This window comes from Nilaparvata lugens, chromosome 13 (assembly GCF_014356525.2).
Source record: "Nilaparvata lugens isolate BPH chromosome 13, ASM1435652v1, whole genome shotgun sequence".
NCBI classification, from domain to species: Eukaryota; Metazoa; Arthropoda; class Insecta; order Hemiptera; family Delphacidae; genus Nilaparvata; species Nilaparvata lugens.
Genome location: NC_052516.1, coordinates 19,919,982 through 19,944,012, shown reverse-complemented (window position 1 = coordinate 19,944,012; position 24,031 = coordinate 19,919,982). Strand labels below are relative to the sequence as shown.

Below are 24,031 nucleotides of genomic sequence, written 5' to 3'. Positions count from 1 at the left end.
ATACTTTTTTATTCTTTCAAATGACAGTAAGATGATATTATTATAAATGTTCCAATTATTGATTAATAAACACAAATAATGAAAAGTTTTTTGATCAGCTGTTTTAGCACACTTGAAATTTGGCCAATCTGAATGTCAATGTCAACAATGCTTGTTGTCATCGACTTAGGAAGTGTGAGGTTCTATCCTACTCTGAAAATCGAATTTGAATAGTTCATAATATATATTTCATCTGTATTTCATTCATCCGAATAAAATGATAGTAGGCTATATTATTGCAGAATACTTTATTCAATTCTAGAAGCATAAACTGATTCCATTTCATAAACTATTTGTAAAAACATTCACCACCATGGATATTGCCTAAGTAGTTCCAAAATTATCCACCAGGTTTCGTGATAAACGCAGTACTATGAGGTTTGAGGTTAGATTCTATTATACTCTGAAAATTGAATTTGAATAGTTTATAATATCTTATTTGTATTTCATTCATCCAAATAAAATAATAGTATCTTATTTCAAAATACTTTATTCAATTCTAGAAGCATAAACTATTTGTAAACATGTTCACATCAAATCAGAAACAGCTGACTTCAAGACAACTGACTGCAAAAGACATTCACGTCCAAGTAACTTGAACTATTTTTTGTCATAATAATCTAGAAAAGAATAATAATTGAGAAACAGAAAACATTATCTGCTTGTGCTGACATTACTACATGCATTCTATAAACATAACCTAGTTTACAAGTTCCGATACCGGAATTTCTTGATTGTAGTTGACAAAACATCCACCTGGAGTGCTAAAAGGTGGCAGTTTTGCTGTTCCAAATTTGGAACTAGGAAACATGCTTAACTGTAAAGAAAACATATGATTTTATTACAGTATAGTATGCTGTAATGAGAATCATATGTTTATTTGTTCTACAATCAGCTGTTTACCGGCTTGATTTTATGTATGTTAAACAGTTGAAATTGAATGACTATGACGAATAGTATATTTCACACCTAGGGTCGAAAATGTACATTTTCCGGCTCGAGATCACAGTTTTCAAGTTTGAGATGAAGTCGAGAACTTGAAGCGTTCGAGAGCCGGAAAAACATTCTTGCCCATGTTGCAAACGCTATTTTTCGCCACACCAAAAAAAAAAATATAATAATAATGTTAAGTTGGTAATTTTGAAAGCAGAATTTTAAGGTTATGCTACTATAAATCATACAATGTTAATGAGGTTATGATAGTATCATTGTATTCTATTGTTCGGTATCAAAACTACAAAATAATTCATATCAATTTATAGAAATGATCATTTATTGATAGTTTAAATACCTATTTAATTATACTAGATACATAAATACATATTAAATTATAAGAAATAAGCATTATTGACAGTTCTTTGTTTTCCACATAAAATAAATTATACAATCATTATAATTTTTATACAACAAATCTCTATTATTTTATTCTTTATTATTTAAATAGAAGTTGAATGTGCAGTTATAATTCTTCGAGAACATGAATCCTATAGCAGATTCTACTACTTTTTTCTGAGAGGTCAAATGTACATTCAAATTGTTTGTATTTACAGTCTATTCTGATTGGTTCTCATGACATTTAATCTCAAATATTTAACAGATTTTTGTGCAATCTGGCCTTATAATACAGTATTATAAATAATACTTCCAAAATAAATATAATTCATCCATTTATCCATGAGATATTGCACCGGGCGCTTTGTGCAAAGCGCAATATCTCATGTATAAATGGATGAATAGAATTTTCATTACTATTTTGAAATAATGTGATGAAAAAAATTAATATAATTGCATGTTTCACAGTTTTGTCTCAAATTACTCAAAATATATCTAAAAAATTGATTGAAATTTAAAAAAAAGTAAGTATGGTAACTAATGAAAAAATAGCTAATAAAAGTCGAAATTCATCAACAAAAAAAATGTCATTGACCGAGATTCGAACCTTGATCATGTTAATCACCGAATCATGAGTACTGATGTATGCCTTTATGCTCTCGGCCATTGCATATTGTTGAATGTAGGGGCCTGACTCATAAGACTTATAATACTGTACTGTAAACTAGACTTCTAAAGTTTACTTCACTCCTAAAAAGCGTACAACAGACTTTGGCTCATGACTTATATCATTAAAATTAATATATTATCTGTCTCACAATAAAATTTTCACTCTGAATTAAGTCAGGTAACGTATCTAGGCTACTACTATAATATAGTGTATAGAGGCAAATTTGAAGCCGTTTTGCCGGCATTTTCACAACAAAATATTGCTCTGAAAATAGTTAAATCATAGAGAAAACATTCGAAGATTCAATCTTGAGTGGGCCTAATGTTTTCTCTATATGGTTTAATATTGAAGAAAAATATTATCTAACAGTTTTAATAATGAATTTCGGAAAAATTACTAGTAATTTTCAGTCAAGGATGAGTTTCACCAGTAGTCTTTCCTTAAACTTCAGAACTCTGCTGTATTTTCTTATTATTATTGTTGATTGTATTGCATTAAGAAGTGGAATTCGATAATAAAAAGAAACAATAATTGTTAATAATTATTATTACTTTCAAATATTGATACAATTATTGTACTTTGATTTCAAATTCGATTCTTCACTTTTAAATACTAGCGATACATAACTTTCTGACAATTGACAATGCAGCCAACATTATATTGTTGAGGCTATTTATAAATATTAAATTATGAAACAGTAATTTATAAAATATATTATAGACATAATACCGCGATTCACGATACATAATTATATAGATTATTACAGTCGTTATGAGATTATCTCTCTATGATTTGTGAGATCGGACACGATCAGCTGTTATTCAAGGTCATTTTACAGCCCTAGGGCCGTAAAGTTTTACCGGCCTGGTCGAAAAACAATCACTTTCGGCCTCCATATGACGCACATAAACCAGCTCATTACATCCAAGTGTGGCGAAAAAAATTTTACTGGCCTGGTGGTCAGAAAACAATCATTTTCGGCCTCCATATGACGCATGAAAACCAGCACATTACATCCAAGTGGGGCGAAAAAGCCTTGATGAGAGAGTTGAAACGTCATGAATGATAGAAATTCAAATACAGGTGTGATAGATTCACATATCATCAGCTCCTTATATGTAAACAAATTACACTTAAACTCGCTCTTAGCTATCAGCAAATTGATAGAAATGATATTATTCACAGATCTACTAGTGAAAAGATATTTTCAAAGCCCTTCTACACCATCAATTTCAATTGACTTTCATGACTTGATGAACTCATTAATTTAAGCAGAGTCATTAAATAATGTTACATTGTTTCTAAAACTGCACCAGAAAATACTATTCACTTCCATGGTGACTTTGATCAAATCCCGAATATTTTAGTTAAACTGATCCCATCCACTCGACTCTATTTATAAAGCAACCTTGGAGAGAATCATCCTCAAGCAATATAATAATATTGATACATAATTTTTATATAATGCCTAATACCTTATATTATATCAATATATAATGAATCGGAATGACTTTCCAAGGATTGTCCTACTCTACTGCCAACAGAAAATGTTATGGCAGCTTGATCAACATACTGGACTAATAATTATTGTCCTGTGTGGTCGGTAATGCCACTATAATGACTATGACGTCTTTCGAGTAACACAAAGGGGTGTTCCCTTTTTTTCATCAGGTCATAGCCCTGTTTTTCCTCATTTCGCATATTTCACGATAATTGAAAAAACAATTAGATATTGATAATGTTAAAGATCATTTAAACGTTAATAAATAATGTAGATGTACAAAGTTCTCTCCACTTTTAATTTTTGACACAAATAATCGAAATATAGAGGTACAAACTTTATTCCACTTCTCAGTTTTCTTAGTGATATTGCAGAGAGGACCTGTAGTCTTAACTTCATCCTCAGTAAATGCATTGAATCAATCAATCAATCAATCAATCGCTATCTCTCTCTCTTTCCCTTCTGGTAGAGAGTTGAGGGAAGGATATTTTTTTATTTTCTCTTCCAAGAATGAACAGCTCAGCTGTTCAAACCTTTGCTATTTTGTGTAGATACAAAAAATATTACCCAGATCATAGTAGTTTCAAAATGCATGGTCTTGTGTTGTATGTATATCTTGTATTCTCAAATTTATACTCACTTTTTTCAAATTATTAAGTTGGTTCTGGTGTAAGCTTTTTATCTTCTTATAAGTCTGTATATATTGTAATCTGCAAAAATGGAGTAGTACAATCAATCAATCGATCTCCTTGTTTTTCTCTGTGGGTTCAGTGGAGGAGGGACTTTCATTGCCTCAATTTTTCTAATAAGTTTGTAATGTAGAACGCGTACAATCAATGCATTTATTCATCTTTCTATCTTTATCTAGGTGAACGATTAAGACAATTGTGGTTTATAATATGAGACTAGACTGTTGAACACACTTGACGACTTGTCAGTTCCAGTTAGACCATTTACCACGTTCAATGACTCACAATCAGAGTACAATTGAGACGTACGAGTGAAAATTACTAAGACCTTGGTCTGGACAAACCATATGTCGTTGACTTGCAATGGAGTGATTGGGATGCTGGGATTACAATCTTTACAAAGATCAATTTCTGATTGCGTTCCTTCTCCAACAAAGATTATGTTATTCGAGACCATGTATTTCCCGGTTTTTAACAATTGTGACATTGTAACTACTGTGACATTGGAACTACTATTGACATGAAGACTGTTCACTCGTACAGAGAATGCATCGTGCGAATAGCTACTGTCTCATCAACCTCAATAATAATAATAATAGTTTTTTTTTCATTTATTCCAATTTTTCTCACATGACATAATATGACAGTTTACAAATCGGAGTAATCATTAAATTAATAATAATATGTTATAGCCTATTTATCACATACATCATGAGAACCTATTTAGATTTTCGTAATATAATAATAACAATAATAATGGCATTTGTATGAACTGAAATAATTAATTTAATAATATCAGGAACTTGCATTTGAGCTCAAAGATATGTATGATTTGATTTGCACAAGGTAAAAATATTGCCAATTATTATAACCGTGGGAGGGCTGATACCAAAAACAACAGTGGAATGCTGCAGAATGATTGACGTTTCAGACAAACTAGTAGAAAAATGCAAAAATCAGTTCTACTGGAAACGGCACATCAAACTTTGCAATGTACCTGGTAGTTAAAATGTAGGCTGATAAGAACAAGAATCTGAGGTTGCATGTAAATGCCCCTCTTATTTGTATAATCCGTAAAAGCGTGAATAATAATAATTTCGAGAAACCAGGCTAGCTCAGATCTGGTGTCAGAGTTTTCAGGTCGCAACTGATCAATTTCAGGGCATTTGACATGATACATGAATGTAGGTCATTTCATGCGGCTTTTTTTTGCATAAAGTGCTGGATAAATGGACCCCCAATCACACAGCTGATGATTTTCACTTGTTGAGTGACATTTATTATTATTTGTCGAGTGGTACCCAGCATTGCTCCCATCTGAGGCCTGAATTCAAAATTGATATGGGCTGAAAAAACTTTAGCCCATGGCGGCAGAACTTGGGGGGTGCCAAATGTAGGAGAGAAAGTAAATATTCTAGATGTTAGAAGTAGGAGAGAAAAATTTGTAATTCATTACCGTAGTGAAAATAACAATTCGTTAATTGGGATCGATAAAAGAAGCAGTGATTATCAAACGCACATATTACTATAACTGATATTAAGCAAAGTTTTGCAAAATAAGAAAACGTGATTATAGGAGTTTCTTCTATAATGTAATGTTATTGGGAGAATGTTGGAATCATTTTGTGGTAGGAATTGTAGTTTTGAAAAATGAAAAAAAGAGGAATTTTCTCCATAATGTAGGTAATGTTCATGTGAGAATGTTGGAATCATTTTCTGGTAGGAATTGTAGTGAGATAATATGAATATACCTTCCATAAATATTACAAGCTGGCAGCCTCCCTTCACTTGTCTTGTCCGTCACAAAGTAGAAGAAATTCTCTTACATCTTCTATGTGTGTCTGTTTAACAAAGGAGGCTCCGCCACCTGGATCCCTAGCTGGAACATACAAAAATGAAATGAAAAAGCTCGCTTTGATCACCTGAATTTTTTATTTGGACATGCTCCATTTTTTGTTGCTATATCTGTCAATAGAGACTTATGCGTTCGATTCAATCACCTACTGATTTTAAGTTTTTCAACTGTGAAGCTCTCCGAATATCAAAAACAGTATTTTGATCAGTTTTGATTGAAATATTCTTTCATCCTGGAGAAATGGAATTGAAATTATGAGAAGTTGGAATTCCAATAATTGTTTTTTTTTTAATTTGAATACATTATGTGGAGTTCTATTGAATTACAATATATTAATTTCTATTAACACAACACAATGGTTATAATATTGATAGATAGAACAACTCAATAATATCTCATTCTGGCCGAAATAATCATTTCGTAGGAAATCTATACTTTGTTATACTTAGTTTCATCAAGTGATAAGTATTATGAATAAGTATTAAGTACTTTTTGTATCTTATTTGTTTTTCTCTGAAATGAAAAAACTTATACCGTATTCTATTCTTTCAAATCATTCATAACCAACTGACTCTTCCAAATTTCAATTTATTTGAAGAATAAGAAAGATGCAGAGAAAACTGGTAAGAATAAACTCCTTCATCATCAATGATTCAGCTTAACAGAATGTATCAAGAATCCAGTTTCTCAGTTAAGTTCTTGAAAAACAAAAACTGAAACCCTCTCATTGCATCTTCCCTAACTAAGAAATCTAATCATCTTTCGATATTCAATTTTAAAATGAATATTCAAAGTGATGTGAGTAAGTGGAAAGTACTGGCCACGTCTACTTCCCACGTGTATGTGGGGCCGTTTCATGTTGGCTTGTAAAGAAAAAGCACTCGTTACTCACTGGTGGGGTTGACCGTGTCAATAAGGCAACACAACGGCGGCTGTATCCCCACTTTTCCTCCTGCTTCTCATCGTATCACTCCAATTTAGAAGATGTTCTAAACATTGATATTGTCATCACTGTCAATAGAGACTTATGCGTTCGATTCAATCACCTACTGATTTTAAGTTTTTCAACTGTGAAGCTCTCCGAATATCAAAAACAGTATTTTGATCAGTTTTGATTGAAATATTCTTTCATCCTGGAGAAATGGAATTGAAATTATGAGAAGTTGGAATTCCAATAATTGTTTTTTTTTTAATTTGAATACATTATGTGGAGTTCTATTGAATTACAATATATTAATTTCTATTAACACAACACAATGGTTATAATATTGATAGATAGAACAACTCAATAATATCTCATTCTGGCCGAAATAATCATTTCGTAGGAAATCTATACTTTGTTATACTTAGTTTCATCAAGTGATAAGTATTATGAATAAGTATTAAGTACTTTTTGTATCTTATTTGTTTTTCTCTGAAATGAAAAAACTTATACCGTATTCTATTCTTTCAAATCATTCATAACCAACTGACTCTTCCAAATTTCAATTTATTTGAAGAATAAGAAAGATGCAGAGAAAACTGGTAAGAATAAACTCCTTCATCATCAATGATTCAGCTTAACAGAATGTATCAAGAATCCAGTTTCTCAGTTAAGTTCTTGAAAAACAAAAACTGAAACCCTCTCATTGCATCTTCCCTAACTAAGAAATCTAATCATCTTTCGATATTCAATTTTAAAATGAATATTCAAAGTGATGTGAGTAAGTGGAAAGTACTGGCCACGTCTACTTCCCACGTGTATGTGGGGCCGTTTCATGTTGGCTTGTAAAGAAAAAGCACTCGTTACTCACTGGTGGGGTTGACCGTGTCAATAAGGCAACACAACGGCGGCTGTATCCCCACTTTTCCTCCTGCTTCTCATCGTATCACTCCAATTTAGAAGATGTTCTAAACATTGATATTGTCATCACTGGCATTGGTGATCTGGTGATCGGGTAGTGCGTTGGACAAGATGCCGAGAAATAGGTGAGTATTTCAGAATCACTCACGGTGATAAGTTAATCCAAATATTTCCTTTACAATTAAAATAAATTTGGATAATTGCACTCCAATACAAGATTTTGCTGAATGATGTTAACACACTCTTTCCCTATTCCAATTAAAAACTTTTCGTAATTTCCACATATTTATAATAACAGCTCTTTCACTATAAAGTTGTCTATTTCGAATATATTCAGGAACTCTGTCAGGAGAGCGATTTACCATCAGCTGGAAATATATTGGCACTCATGATCCTCGTAGTTATTAATCCTATCCCAATTTTTGTCTTCATATCTATGATTTTCTCACTGGAATTTTCGATAAACATTTACTCATCTACTTCAAATAATTTATACATCAACATACCTCACGGAGAAATAATAGATTTGGAATAGTTATTTGTATAGCTAGAGTAAAAAGTACTGTTTTTGTCTCGCTGAGGGAAAAGTTTGACGCCCGAGGCGAAGCCGAGGGCAACAATTTTCCTGAGGGAGAAAAAAAATTTTTCACTCGAGATATAGGCTACACAACATTTTTCCTCCACCTACATTTTTATAAAAACTGCAAATGAAATAATTTTTAAAAACGTACGTGACCAAACAATGTGTTACAACATAATCTAAAAAGTGAACAGAAACAGCTGGCTTGTAATCATAGTTCTCCGCCGACAGCGCTATCTTTCGGCAAAAGTTGTAACAACAATGGCCGTCACAACTACAGCTATGATGAAGTTCCCGTTTCAAATTTGATTAGTTAATGAGGAATATTCGTTGGCTGGTATTTTGAATAACATGAAATAATAACAAAAAATTATACATTCTTTTAGTATAGTGATATGAAGTTTGTAATAATTTTAGCATACAAACATAGATTCCATATATTGATCAAATGTATGGTTGAGGAATTGAATTTAGTTGGTTTAATGTCTACTCTATATGCTTCCTAATCTGAGCTTAGACCTTCTAACCTATTTCAAATGTACGTTTTCGAAAATATAGAGATGATAGAGATGCTCCCCATGTTATTTAAATGGAGTTACTTTTACGCTCTAGGGAGTTCTTCTGTTTTTTAGTACCGAGAGCGAAAAAGTGACACTTTAGTGTTATGTTGCAGGGAGTAAAGTAAGCACTTCAGACAGGAGTTGGAGGAAACAATTATTTATTTTCAATTTTCAACGAAAAATAGTTCACACGTTCCTATAACGTTTAACAAACATGATAACAAACATAGTAGTTATTTTTCGAATTATTTTGGATGTTGGAGAAAACAAGTTGAATGAAGTTTGAACTATAGCCTAGATTTTTTTAAAATTTGATAATAATGCTTTATTGGATACTACAGATACCGTACTATAACATTTCTGAATGATCCTCGCCAAATATGATCCTCGCCAGAAAATTTCTCCAACAAAGAATTCATCACCCGTCCTCCGCCCCGACCCTATTGTGAACTCTGGTGTGGAAACTAAAGTTTTTGTACCAAAAAAAATCCAACAAAATCTTATTGGTCAAGCTTTCAGTAAGAAAATTTTCTGATATAAATAAGAAACCCACATTCCATTGCAATACATATAGTCCAGTCAATATAGACATAAAAAATGTAGTGTGCTTGCAATTTATATTGTAGTTCTGATTTTTATTTTTTTTTTTTTTGGGTACATAAGAGAAGTTCAGAGCCAATTTCTTCATGCAAAATTTCCTTGTGCTAGATACAGAGTGACTCAAAAACCTCGTATTTTCGGCTCATTTTCGAGTTTTCAGCTATATCTGCCAAATCTCATAATCGGACAGAAAAATTTGCTCCCGCCTTTTTTTTTCAGATCAAAAAATTCTGAATAAATGAGATCATTCGGAACTTTCTATCTCCAATGAGTACTAAGTTATGTTTTTTCAAAAATGAGTGAAATTGGAAGGAAAAATCAATTTTGATGAGTTTTAGTCTTTGATCAACAATATCTTCCGATTGTTGACATTTAGATGTATAAATCAAAATCCTCTGGGCGTATTTTTGTGCTCTACAATCTGAGATCAGGGAGAGCGTTCTATCTCAAATATATTTCCAGGTACACCTGACAACAATGCTCCTTGTATTGTGAAAAACACCTCATTTCCAGCTTCAACCATCATCACCAACTACATTGTCTTCACATTCATATTTCGCACAATGACATGAGTTCATGAGATCATGTTTTATGAGAATAACCCGCTAGATGCACTTCATTTCAGTATTTCCTAGTGGAGAGGAACGCTTAAGGACACCTCAAAGATCAAGATTTCAAACACTTATAACTTTTGACACAATGCTCAGATTTCACCATACTACACTTCATTCTTCTCGGCTCGTCAAGGCGGTCCAGAATCATGCATCATAAGTCAAATTCGGTCGAAAAATGAAAAAATTATTGTTGGAGTAGCAGAAGTGTTCAGGGTGAATTGCAGCATTTAATTTGTATTTTCATTTAATAATAATTATCAACTCTGTTTATTTTTCCTTCATCCAACTGGACAATAATAATATTATAATAATATTATATGCATGTCTTATTTTCAGGAGAACGTTCATTAAACGACATATTGACGAATATTGTGAAAATTCATCTTTGGCTGGAGTTAAATATGTTGTCGCTAAAGACAGATCAGTATTTGAAAGGTGAGTCAATTTCTACTTCTTGACTGCATCATTGATATGGTAAAATATGTGTTCTCTCATGGATTGCAGTTGTGAAGCCTCTTGTATCAACTCGGTTGACTCATATCAATATTCTCCAATCAACTGACTCTTATAAGTTCCAGAAATTCATGAATAGTTTTATCAATAAAATTATTTTGAAATTCGTAAATTTGGGAAAATTCTTGTCCAAGAATGATATGAGTAATATTATCAACAGGATCCATACACATATTTAACTCATATGGACCTTCCAGACACAGTTTGTGAGAGAGTTTTTCAGTTTGAAATTATAATGCAATCACTGGTAATAGTAATCAAACAAGTGAGTTCATACTGATTTTGTGAAACGGCAGACGGCCTGAAGGCTATTGCTGTAGAAAATTTATCAAGTGATTATATTTGCTTTGCTATTGTTGATGTCAATAAATATTTTTTTAATAATAATTATTATTACTGGGTTTGTGGTTTCTTTAAATTCACTCTCAGCAATAAAACGCATACGCGAACGGACAAAACTCCAGGAGAAAAACTAATCAATAATAGACGCAGAGATAGAGTAAGATACCTGATATAAAGTCAATGCAAATGATAGGTCGGCATCAGTGAGTATAGAATGTAATACATTCTTCAGAATAGAATTATTCTGACTACTCACTGTTTCAAAGTTTCACTCAAAGTCTCTTTTCTCTACCGCATTCTATAGTAGATAGCCAAGATATGGGTAGCCTATATGTGATATAACATCAATTGTTGATTCTTGTCAATAGTTACCGTATTAATAATAATAAATAAAACCTATTACATTTGATTGCAATGCAAATGCAATGATACGCAAAGCTCCTCCTGTGGTTGTCCGTCGATAGAACGAGTTAAGGCTGTGCAAAGGCTGAAAATAAACTTTTCACTGGTGATAATTTTAGAAGTTTTTCAATTTGTATATCATCAAGGTATCAAAATGAAAAAGTTTTCTCGGAAAAACATTTTTTTCTGATCATTACTTTTTGAGATATGAGCGCCGAAAGTTTAAATTTTTGGGACAGACCATTTCAAATTCGGTAAGAGATAGATCCATGAGATTTGGAGGATCGATTTTTCATGGTATTATTGGTCTGGTAAATTCAAAATTTTCTGAAAATATCGATTTTTATGATAGTTATTCAATTTACTAAAAATTACCAAAAATAACTTCTAGTCGAGCTATTTTTGGTAACTCGAATAACCTTTTCAAAAATTGATACTTTCAGAAAATTTTTACCGAATTTAAAATGTTCTGTTCCAAAAAATCAAACTTCAGGCGCTCATATCTCAAAAAGTAATGATCGGAGAAAAAAATGTTTTCCTGAGAAAACTTTTCCATTTTAATAGCTTTTGATGATATAAAAATCGAAAAACTCTGAGAAATATCACGAGTAGAAAGTTTATTCTTAGCCTTTGCACAGCCTTAAGTGCTACAAGTTCTTGGGCGTAATATTTTTGTTGTGTTAGATTCTGTCGCTAGAGCAATATTGACGTCAACTTCAAAGTTAGTGACATATAAGCAGTGCATGGATTACCAAATAGGAATTTAAACATGTCACCTTCAATAGTTGTGAATTTCACTTCACCCATCACGAAATCGTACTGGTTGACCGCCAGGCGATTAAAACGTTCGCTTACGAACGGCTAACGAACTTAACACAAATTTCCCGAATATTCGAGTGTACTTGAGCGAGCATCTTACTCCAGAGACAAGTTCACTATTCAATGCAGCGAGACAGCTAGTCAACGAGAGGAAACTTCTTCCAGTTTGGACCAAGGACTGTAATGTTATGGCAAAGGTAGCCACAGGTGAACGACCAGTTCGAATCCTAAATTTGGAACAAATTTCTAAAAAAAATACAGACACAACCACCCACACTCCAGCGAATCCGATAAACGTGACTTCCCAATAAACGAAACATTTTATTAGTCAATTATTGAACTTGTGAAATTGTGTAAATAGAACATTCTGTCTATATGTTATATTAGATATAAATTCATTCTTCCCTCTTTTGAACTGTTTATTATGGCCAGATTGACACGAGAGACAAGGCATGCAATCACAATAGGTAAGGCCAAGTGATAACATATTTTTTTATCCTAACCAAGCTACATTCATTTACAAGCATAATGGTAGGCTAGAACTATATAACAAACATAAAACGCCAGTATTAGGAGAAAAGGATAATTGTATTTTTATTGTTCAATATCTTAAAATTTAAAAGTCTCGTTCCACTAACTAACTCCGTACTGTTTGAATTTTAGCAGTCATCCAGTGTCGATTTTGCACTTGTATCTTATCCTTAAGTGTAACTGATCTCCTAGAGATTTAAAAATGTTTTCGTTTAGCAACTTATCAACAACTAATAGATAATCAATAACATTGTCAATTTGGTTTTCAGAACTTCAACGAATAATAACGAAATAAAAGTAGTAAAGATAAGCTCCTAGCTTGAAGGGCATAAACCAGTTGAGATGAGAGATTAGGACAATTAATTAGATCAACATTCCGCTACCCACGTATCCAAAACTGGAAAACGACAAATTTGAAAATATCACGAAGATACTGGAGCAATTTTTTCGGATTAACAGTAGTAACTGATTTGATATAAAGTGTATGGTAGCAATTTATCTGATAAATAAGGATGCTCTAATCTAGTAGCTTGAAAACACCACCGTACTTTGATCGCATTATCAGGGAGAAAGTTACACACTTGTATTTTTATTATCATTCTCATAACGCTTCTATGATCAGAACTCAGTTATCATAGCGTCATTCACTTGCTATCAACGTAGCTAACCTCTCAAGTCAATTGAAGCTGGAGCAATAAATTATTGACGATGCTATAACACAATATTACATTACATTTGTTTGTCTGTTATCCTCATTGATAATCAAATGAAGCATCAACTTCCTGTACTACAAAATCATCTATCCCTACTACCCCCTAGGCATGCATAGATTAGAAGAGACTACTATATTATACTGTTAGCCTATATTGTTTTTCCTTGCATTTCACACTGTCTCACCAGCAATTCATCATTAATATTCCGAAAGTTACTCATATTACTTGTGATATTTATATTTATAAAGTTATTTATAATTATTATGTTATATTATAACTAAAGTTACTCATAATTATTATGTGATTGGTATTACTTGTTAGTTGCTGGTTATTATCAATGATTTATGGTTTATGGTCAATGAAGTATAGTTTGAATTCATAGTTAGTTATCTCAGTTCAAGATATGACCCAATTTTCTTTCATTTAAACACCTCGAAATCGGTCTCTTTATTTATTCTCCTTTTACTGCAATAAAATGTTATTTGTTCACATTTTATAATAATATATAATAAATAGATAAAGTAATATCAAGGGCTATAATTGATGTTGTTATCGGTTATATGGTATAGTATATAAATATAGTACATACGTGCTAGATTCAATAGTATTAGTGATAATTACAAATACATTTCCCTCCAATATGACAAAGAGGTTCATCGTTGTTCTTGTTTTCCTTTGTAGTCTTGGATAGATTTTGTTTTTTTTGTGATCTTAATAAGTTTTTGTTATCGTTTGTTTCCTTAGGTAGTTTTCTTTTTCTCTAGAACAAAGCATGCCTGGTCTCTTGTCTGGGATAAAAAAATGAAGTTGGCTTGAAACTACATATAAGTACAATTACATAATGTGTGGTCTTATGGAGCCAATTGATGTTGCTCCGATTAACTGTACAGTTTGTGCAGATATCAATGATTTTTCTCTGAATTTTCCCACTTCTCAATCTATAGGGAACAGTAACCATGCGGATTTCTCTGTTATCCATATGAACATAAGAAGCTATAAAAAATATTGACGGATTAATAATTATTCTACAGAGTCTCAATCACCAGTTTAGCTGTATTATATTGACTGAGGCATGGCTGCCTGATGAGAGTGACCTTCTGGAATTACCAGGGTATAAGCTCCACAGATCATATAATTGTCTCAACCATGACGGGGTAGTTGTATACATAGACAGTGAGCTCACGTCAACTTGCAGGGAACTCCAGCTGGGTGGTGTGGCCACTTGCCTGTCCATTTGCTTTGACTGGGAAGAAACTTCTTGTGAACTCCTTGCTGTGTATCGAAGCCCTAATTCTAATTATCTCTATTCGTGAACGCGCTGGATAACTATTTTAAAGAAACAGAAAGCAGTAGAGGAGTACAAATCCTAGTCGTGGACATAAACTGTGACACCCTGAACATTACTCCAAGCTCGCAAGAAGAAAAATACATTGACATTTTGAATGAATCAGGATTGACAGCCTGCATAGAATGATGAGGTTACCAGACCAGACAGTGGAACGTGTATCGACCACTATTTTATTAAAATAACCCATTCCTTTGATGCTTTCACAACAATTGTTCAAATTGCATTGACAGATCACTATGCCATTTGTCTAAAAATAATATCAAATAGGGAAAAGTCATCCACTAAAAAGCAAGAGTATTTCTGTAAAGTCAATTGGCAGGGGATCAACAATGCTATTTCATTGCAAAATTGGGACCTAGTCACTGAAGAGAATGACGTGAATGTAGCAACTCGCCATTTCTCAGAAACTCTTCAAAAAACAATGGATGATAATATTAAAAAAATATTGGTTACAGCAAGAAATAGCAAATTAAAGCCATGGATCAGCATGGAACTAATACAATCTATCAGATAGCGAGATAAACTAAAAAATAAATTGAATTGACAACCTGACAAAAGATAACATGAACTTAAAAAATGAATCCATCCAATATAGAAATACACTTCATTCTCTGATCATCAAGCGAAATACATTTATTATAAAAACAAAATCGATAATGTTCCTACACCATTGTCAATCTCTGAGAAACTAAAACTAAATACAAGAGCAGCAGATTATACTAGTAGGCGAGTACTGCTATTGGTCAAGGGCATGAACGCCTGCCATTGGCCCAGCTAGACAGTCTCCTCCCACTTAACGGTGTGACAAAATGGCGGCTTAAGCAACAGAATCGCCATGGTAACAAAATTTACTTTTAGTACAAAATAAGAACCAAGAAAACAAGCTTTAATAAAACAAATATGTAAATGGAAAAACTATTGACTAATGTATGCTTACAATTTTATGATAAAACTAAATTCGTAGTGTTTTATTGGTTGAAATGGATCTGGTCATTTAAACTAAACTGGGAATTTTCCTTAATTACTCTTGTTATTTCTGAAGCCTCTAGAATATTCAAAGATCTGCCTTTGTTATAAACATGCAGAAACTCAACATTCTCCTCAACTGTGAACTTGTGATTATTTGTTATCAAATGTTCTGCAAAGTTAGATTCCCCATTTTGTTTATTCCAATCTCTGATGTGTTCTTTAATTCTACTTTTGAAACTTCTACCAGTTTGGCCCACATAACAAGCATTACAATCACCACATTTGAGTTTTTACACCCCACTTTTATCCCAAATATCAATTTTGTCTTTACTCCAGCTAAATAGACTATTTAAAATCGGTTTGGTCTTGAAAGCAGCATGAAATCCATTCCTCTTTAATTCCCCACCTATCTTATCAGATACAAGTCCTAAATATGGGATTGTTATCCAAGTCTTCTCCTCACAGTTTGAGCCTACAAAGCTAGAATTGATTGAAATATGTCTATTGATTTTACTCAATAATCTGTTCACCATACTTTCTTCATACCAATTTGTGACACCTATCTGTTTAATTTTAGTGATCTCAATATCAAAATCATGATGGCTCATAGGTATTGTTAGTGCTCTATAGACCATACTATTGAAAGCAGCAAGTTTGTGAGAAATAGGATGACAAGAATGAAGAGGAATGATAGCATCAGTATAGATTGGTTTTCTGAAAATAGAAAAATTTTGAAAACCAGTGCTATGATCTATTCTTAAATCTAAAAAATTCAATACACAATCCTGTTCTACCTCTACAGTGAATTTTATACACTGATGTAATCCATTCAGATAGGAAAGAAAATTGTCTAGTTTTCTGTTCCTTTCCATAAGCAAATAATATCATCTATATTTATATCAAAACCAATAAACAATTTTATCTTTGAAATGACTATTTTCAATAATTCTATTTTCCAACTTATCCATAAATAATTCAGCAAGGAGTGGTGAGATGGGTGACCCCATTGCCTTCCCCTCTCTTTGTTCAAAAAATCTATTGCTAAATTTGAAATAATTATGCTGAGTGCATAACTTCATCAATCCTATCAGTTCTTCTCTGAGTGTATGATCATTGATAGAGGCTTTCATTATTTCCTCAGCTCTTCCAAGACTTAATCCCACCGGAATGTTAGTGAATAAATTAGTAACATCAGATGACACAAGTTTATGAGATGATAGAACAGGAATATGCTTTATATTGTTGACAAACTCCAATGAATTTTTAATACTAAATTTTGGTTGAAACACCGTTAATGACCGAAAGGTGCTATTCAGTTTGTGAGTTAATTTAGAGCAGGGGGAATTAACAAAAGATACCACTGGTCTTATAGGAACATTAGTTCTGTGTAATTTAGGTTGATCGAAAAGTCTAGGTGGATATGGATTCATAACTGTTAGATACTTAGTTTCTTTCTTATTAAATAATTTGGTGGTGGTAGTCGACTTATTTTATAATCAAGCTATTGATTTTGGTGGTGGGATTGGAGTTAATCTCAATAAAATTGTTATCTGCAATGAAATGGTTTACCTTACTTAGATATTCGTCCTTATCCATTATTACTGTAGTGCTCCTTTTGTCAGCTTTCAAAATCATCAGGTCATTGGTTTTCATCTTCTTCTTTTAATTCTTCATGATGTCTTCCGTTTTTGTGATCTCTGGTCGAAGTTCCCTTGTATTCTCTTGAAGAATTATATCAGCACATCTGTTAGTTAGTATTTTGTTCTTTGAGGCTTCCCAATTGCTATCAATGCTGCATGCTAGTCGTTCAAGTTGTTGGTTATTCAAATAGCAATGACTTCTGTATTTGTTACCTCATCCTAGTAACTATGTCTCTGTAGATGAAAATTGGACTTGTGAGAAATTAGCTACCCTATCAGCAAACTTGTGTTGATGTTGAATGATAGGCCTATAATTTAGTGTCGGATGTTGATCTTTGAGAAGTTTCTGCAGTTTTTTGTTTTGAGTAACTGTTTTCTCACTCACTCTCCTAAAAAGTTGTTCCCTACATTTGTTGTCTAGGAAATCCCACTCAGCCGTGTGTAGTTGCCAGTTAGTTGTGTGTGGAGAATATAGATGTAGAAAGATAAGCTATCCCTTATTTTATACTAGTGGCTGATCTCCTTCTTAATCCAAAATTTCTGGGCGGTTTTAATGCTGTTCTGTGCAATAGTAGAAGTGTTGTTGGTTGCTATTGCCACATACTTTGGTATAACTTTCAGTTTCAAGCATTGTCTATTGAAGAAAATGTTCCTTTCTGCTACTCCATACTTGAGTTTCATTTCAAAATATAAACCGGTCTTTCTAAGTATCAATAAATCTGTGGTTTTGACAATTTCTTAGTCTTCCTCATTCAATATGAATAATTACCACAATATCAACTTTTCAACTAAACAAAAAGTAAAATTAATAACTTATCTAGACTAAGCAAAAGCCTTTCTCAGTTGACAGGGAAAAATTATTCCTAAAACTAGACATGTTGGGTATTAAACAAACTGCTTTGAAGTGGTTTAAGAGCTATCTGCACGATAGAGAGTAATATGTTTAAATCAACGATGTCAGGAGGTGGGGGGGGGGCGGACTGCCTGCTACCCTTTTGGAGCCACTTGCGGAGTCGCAGCGGCAAATAATCAAAACTATCCTACAGAAATGGTACCGCTATCCAACCATTCAGCTATTCACTGAATTTCCGGTGCTGAACATAAGACATGTCTACATAAAATCTTTATAATTTATCTCAGAAACAATAGATTCAACATTTTACCAGAAATAATTCATACTTATCCAACAAGATACAGAGTAAACTATGGCTTTGTGACGCCTCAAGTGGTCGAAGGGCTTGAGTTTAGAACACCTTTCTACCTAGCCCAAATGGTACACAGGAACTTACCTTTTGAGATAAGGAATATGCAGGAATGCAGTGTTACTGTATACAAACGAAGGATTGAGAAGTGGCTGTACCGTATGGGCTGGCAAATGACAGAAAGTCTGTTTCGGTCAGTATACTTGCATTGAATTAATTTGTTTATTTCTCGAAATTCTCCTATTTCTTGACTCTATTAGTGAGAATCTTAATACTCTTTCTCCTTCTTATGTAATAGATCGGCACTATTGTACTGATATCATTTGAGGATCCGCCGATCACTGCTCCGCCTGTATAATAAATCTTCAATTTCTTTATTTTTCTTTCTTCAATTTTCTTTTTTTCGTATTTTTTTTTCAAGATTTAGGAGTATTATTTACATGTAATCGCTAATAAATCTTCAATATGTTTCGTTTGATATTATTAATTTTATTTCATATTTACTTTTTTCATTGATCTTTTACTTTTATCATTGTTATGGATTTAAAACTGTGATTCACAGTACCATATGTTTTGGTACTATGATATGTTATTGATGTGTTTTATTCATTCATCAAATAGAATGTAGTTACTTCTGTACTGGAGAATCATGCAGACCATTGCAGCCTATAAATTGATAAAACGCAATTGATCTAGATCCAGTAGGTAACCTGAAACTCACCCCTACACACAGACGTATAGTCTTGTGGGGGTATTCTAGTAATATTATTTTATTGAATCTATTGTTTAGTGCATTTTGAAGAATGAATTGAATTGAATTGTAATGTTCGATGACAAACTCAATTGGTGCTGACCAATTGCATACATCAGAAACAGAGTTCGTAAAGCTATATTCTCGTTCTACAAGCTCAACAACATATTAAAACAGGAGGAACTCAGGAGCATACATTTTGCATACGTTCAGTCACTAATATAGGGTATTATAGGCTAATCTCATGGGGTGGATGCTATAAAACTGATTTGGAACCTCTAAAAGTAGCTCAGAAAGCTGCTTTGAGAGTAGCACTGAAGAGAGACAGTAGATCCAACTCGCATCACCTGTATGAAGATTTCAATGTTTTGGATATCAGGCAATTATTTGTAAATAATGCACTAATTTATATGTATAAGCACCATACTGATATTTTCATTAAAAACAACCACACATGTCCCACCCGAACAGCTACAATTTCAGGAATAATAACATAATAGAATTAACAAAACATATTCATCCACAATTATTAATTTATTACATAGTTCATATGCTTTCCAGGAATATTCTCAACAGACTCGGAAAATTTGATGCAGCATCTCTGGTAGTTTATAAGAAAATTGTGAATCTTTGGTTAAATGAAAAAGGTAGGGATGAAACCGAAAATATAATTAGCATGTAGTCGATGCAACAAGTAGGCTACAAACTAGTGGACGTTCTCAAGCTCCGGTAAAATTCTATTGTTCAAGAACATGTACTAAATTTCAAATTTATCTATTATACTCACTGTTACTTTATCATATAACTTTCATCTGAATCATTTTAATCCAAATTCATTCTTACTCACAGGCAATAGTCTATGTAAGGGTATTTCTCATTACTATCATATATAATATTGTACATACAAAAATTGTTACTATAGTCTTTATTAAGATATGCCTATAAATTTTATGTTACACTGTAGTAGTACTGTATTTACTGTTATGCTGTACAATAAACATCAACTTTGTAAAGTGTTGAAGAGGAAAAATTTGATTTGATTTTGACATCCATTCATGATCCAATGATACATTTTTGGAATTGACATTATGAAAGAACTCATCGAGTCTTACATTTTGTACGTTTGTACAAACCGAGCACTATCAATATAAAATGAACAATGTTATAATTTTAGTTTCTCTACCGTACATGAGGAGAAGGGTTAGGGTTAAGCTACATGAAATATCGTGATCATTCAATGAACCGTAATGTACCTGTTCTGGTTGAGGCATAATGGGCTCTGCTGCCATTACTTCAGCCGGTTGGTCCGCCTGGGCTGCTCCACCATGCAGCCGACCATTCAGTTCTCTCGTTAGGTGAGATACTCGGCTGAGGAACTCGGCAACAGTATATTGCTGTTGCCTGAGATGAGTAGTCGCCTCAAAAATTACAGCATTCTGGCGACGATATGCCCTTGACAGCGGCCGTACGTGCTGTACGCCACCACCATGCGGCTATACTCAAGCCACTGTGACATCTCAATGTCTCTGAGGATCTGTGAAACCATCAATCTTCATTGAATTAAACCTCATGTCAGCTTCCTAACATATCTAAAAGTATTACTTTGAATTGTCACATTGGAATGACAGGGGAAGGTACATTGATTTTATTTTTCTTTAAACAACGTGTTAACTGCTACTCTAGCCAGGTACGCCATCTGCCTAATTTTTCTATTTAATAATTCTCCCCATTCTAATGAAAGTAATTTTTTATCACATTCTCAATTGTATGTACTATTTCAGCTAACTCTTCGATAAATGAAATAACATTAAACCATCATGAAGGTTTGCCTATATTATTATAAACTTGTCCCCTGGATGTCAGGATGAAGTCGTATTAAATAGCATAATCCATGAAATTACAAATAATATTCCATAGAAGCATACTGATAAAAATGATAAAAAAAAATTAGCTGTATCGTATTACGATATCATAAAATTATGATATTTACCATGAAATTTCCATACTCCTGGATGCGCCCCATCAATTCCACCAATCGGGAGTAAAATCCCTCGAGGGCATTATTGGTTCGGTGTGGTGGTCAGCCACACTCATGGTATTGACTCCAACAGTCAACAACCAATAGTTGTCAATGTAACTGTAAACAAATTATAGTGTGATAATAATAGTTTTTATTATGCTGTCACTACAGTAATAATAGTATAATTTTGTTTTACAAACTTGACGCGCAAGAACAGCAGTTCCTGAGAAACGGTAAGAAATAGAGAAACACTAACTTTGTCGGCGTACTTGAGTACCGAATTTCAACATTTTGGTCACGCAGTTTTCGAGAAATGATTATAATTAAGTGATTGAGTGAATGAACGATTGCTTCATTATCTCATGGCAAGGTAGTTGGTTCCCTCTTTCACATGACTAGGCCAACACAATCTCTAATTTCTCTGTCCTCTACTACATGCACATCATTATTACTTCACCACATTATATTAACAAGCATATTCGAAACAATCAACTACTTGAAGAGCAATCGATGAATGTTTGTCACCGGAATAGGCCTACTGAAAATTTCCAAATTAACTTAGCACGGTTGTTAATTCACTGTAATGGCCGAAAAAGAGAAAACAACATACATTGTACATTAACTACAATTTGACATTATACACGTTTGCCATTAGGACTTACTCAAAAACATCTCGAAATTCTTCTTCCATGTTGTGCTCCTGAACATACAGCTTCACGACACTACACCGTATACGGCTGCAATAAGTAGGGGCTGCTACTTGTAATGGCGAAATTATCATTAACGGTCGCAACTGTCAAGGAAGATGTACATTTGTATATGTATCGTGGTACCTATTCAAATAAGTATTATGAATTTCTAAAGTGTTTTCTTTTATGTGCTATTAATAGCACATAGAATATATAAATAGCACATAACAGGAAACACTTTAGAGTGATATGGAAACATGATTGATCAAAGATCAATTATTCGGGACTCTACTGTATTGTAATAATTCAAACAGAATAAAATTAATCCACTTACATGGTGCATGTACTCCCCATGGATTGTCAGCAATTGGTGAGCATGGAGCTCTGCTGGCACTGTTTTGAAAGTTGCGTCGAGGGCAACCTCTCTGTTCGAACGCAGAGCATTTGTCATTTTTTGAGACATATATATAGCAGCAAACAACCCTCTTCTTCACTGCCAATCAAGCCTCTGAAGAATGGTTGGTCATCTCTATCTCTTCGCAGTGCAGCCACTCTTCTCTCTGGAGTATGGCTGAAAAATCAACCAGAGAGTGCGGCATTGGCGGCAATCCCATTTGCCGATGCCGGTAAATAGAGCTGCGGATGCTAGGATATCCAGCCTAACTGCAGCTCTAGGATATCTGAAAGGGAACAAAAGTTTATAGAAAGGTTTTAAGAAGTATAGAGAAAACAAAATGAACCACGACGACACATGTAGCCTACGATTAATTTATAATTACTAAAATGCACAACATTCAACTCAATTTACTGAAATGGGGCCTGGACTCTACTGTTTGACCTAATCTAGCCTATTTTATTACTATACGGTGTCTCACCAAGGTGTATCAGCGGTTAACCACAGATTCAAAATAACTCAAGTATGAAAATCAATGGATTTTATGTAAGATTTTCCAATAAAATGCATCTATCGAGAAACAAATTGATTGGGCACTGCTGTTTCAATCAGAGCTATTCTGGAAGTATAGATAATTATATTTTTCTTAAAACAAAACTGTTATAACGGCAGTTGCTTCCATCCATAATTTTGATCCTATTCTGTCAAGACTAATTTTGTTTGTATATCCGACAGATCGCCAAAACTGCTTAAACAATTTCGATGAAATTTTCAATAATTCAGTATGATATATAAAGGGTATTTTTAAAGCTTCGGAAGTGTCCGTTGTGGAATATGTTTGCAAAGAATGAGGAAATTCGGTCAAAATTCAACTTGGGCGAAAAAAACTTACTCCTGTTTGCTTTGGCAAAACGAATTATATGTGTGATGCCTTTTTCCAAGAACTGTGTCAAGAAGAGTCATCAGATGAGAACTAAATTTTTGTGGAGAATGACAATGATGGTGAGGAGAAGATATTGTCGTATAAGATATCCAAGATTTTAATGCTGGAGAAGTACTTCAACAACTTTATGATAAGATTTCGGACATTGTTGATGGGGATGATGATGACGTTCCTTTTGCATATTCATATTGGTGAGAGATAAGGATAGAAATTTAATGAAATGGAGCGCGAAAAATCCACTTCCAAAAAAATGTGGTCACATTCCTGGACCTAAAAGAGAGGATAGGGATGCGGTTTCCAAAATTGAATTTTTCAATTTATTCATGTATGAGAAATCGATCCGACTGGTAGTAACTTTAACTGACTTATATGAAGCTATCATCTTGATCAAGGAGGTACTTGTATGAGTACCCGCTGAAGAATAAATATAATAAAACTTTTAAAACTATTTTGAATAATATTATATCATACA

General features: G+C 33.3%; 1 protein-coding gene across 5 annotated transcripts in view; it reads left to right on the top strand.

Annotated features, from left to right (window-relative positions):
- Nucleotides 1–7,952: 7,952 nt before the first annotated feature.
- The window catches only part of LOC111049667 (pickpocket protein 28-like), a 111,108-nt gene continuing 95,029 nt past the window's right edge, over nt 7,953–24,031 (top strand). For 4 of the 5 annotated variants that reach the window (XR_005572796.1, XM_039440021.1, XM_039440024.1 and 1 more), the window contains exons 1-2: nt 7,953–8,054; nt 10,620–10,718. Coding sequence is in view for 4 of the 5 variants with exons in the window: in XM_039440021.1 (XP_039295955.1) it covers nt 8,041–8,054; nt 10,620–10,718 (113 nt within the window). In the remaining variant the exon portion in view is untranslated. The remainder of the gene's footprint in view (nt 8,055–10,619; nt 10,719–24,031) is intronic. The other variant, XM_039440023.1, reaches the window with a different exon arrangement.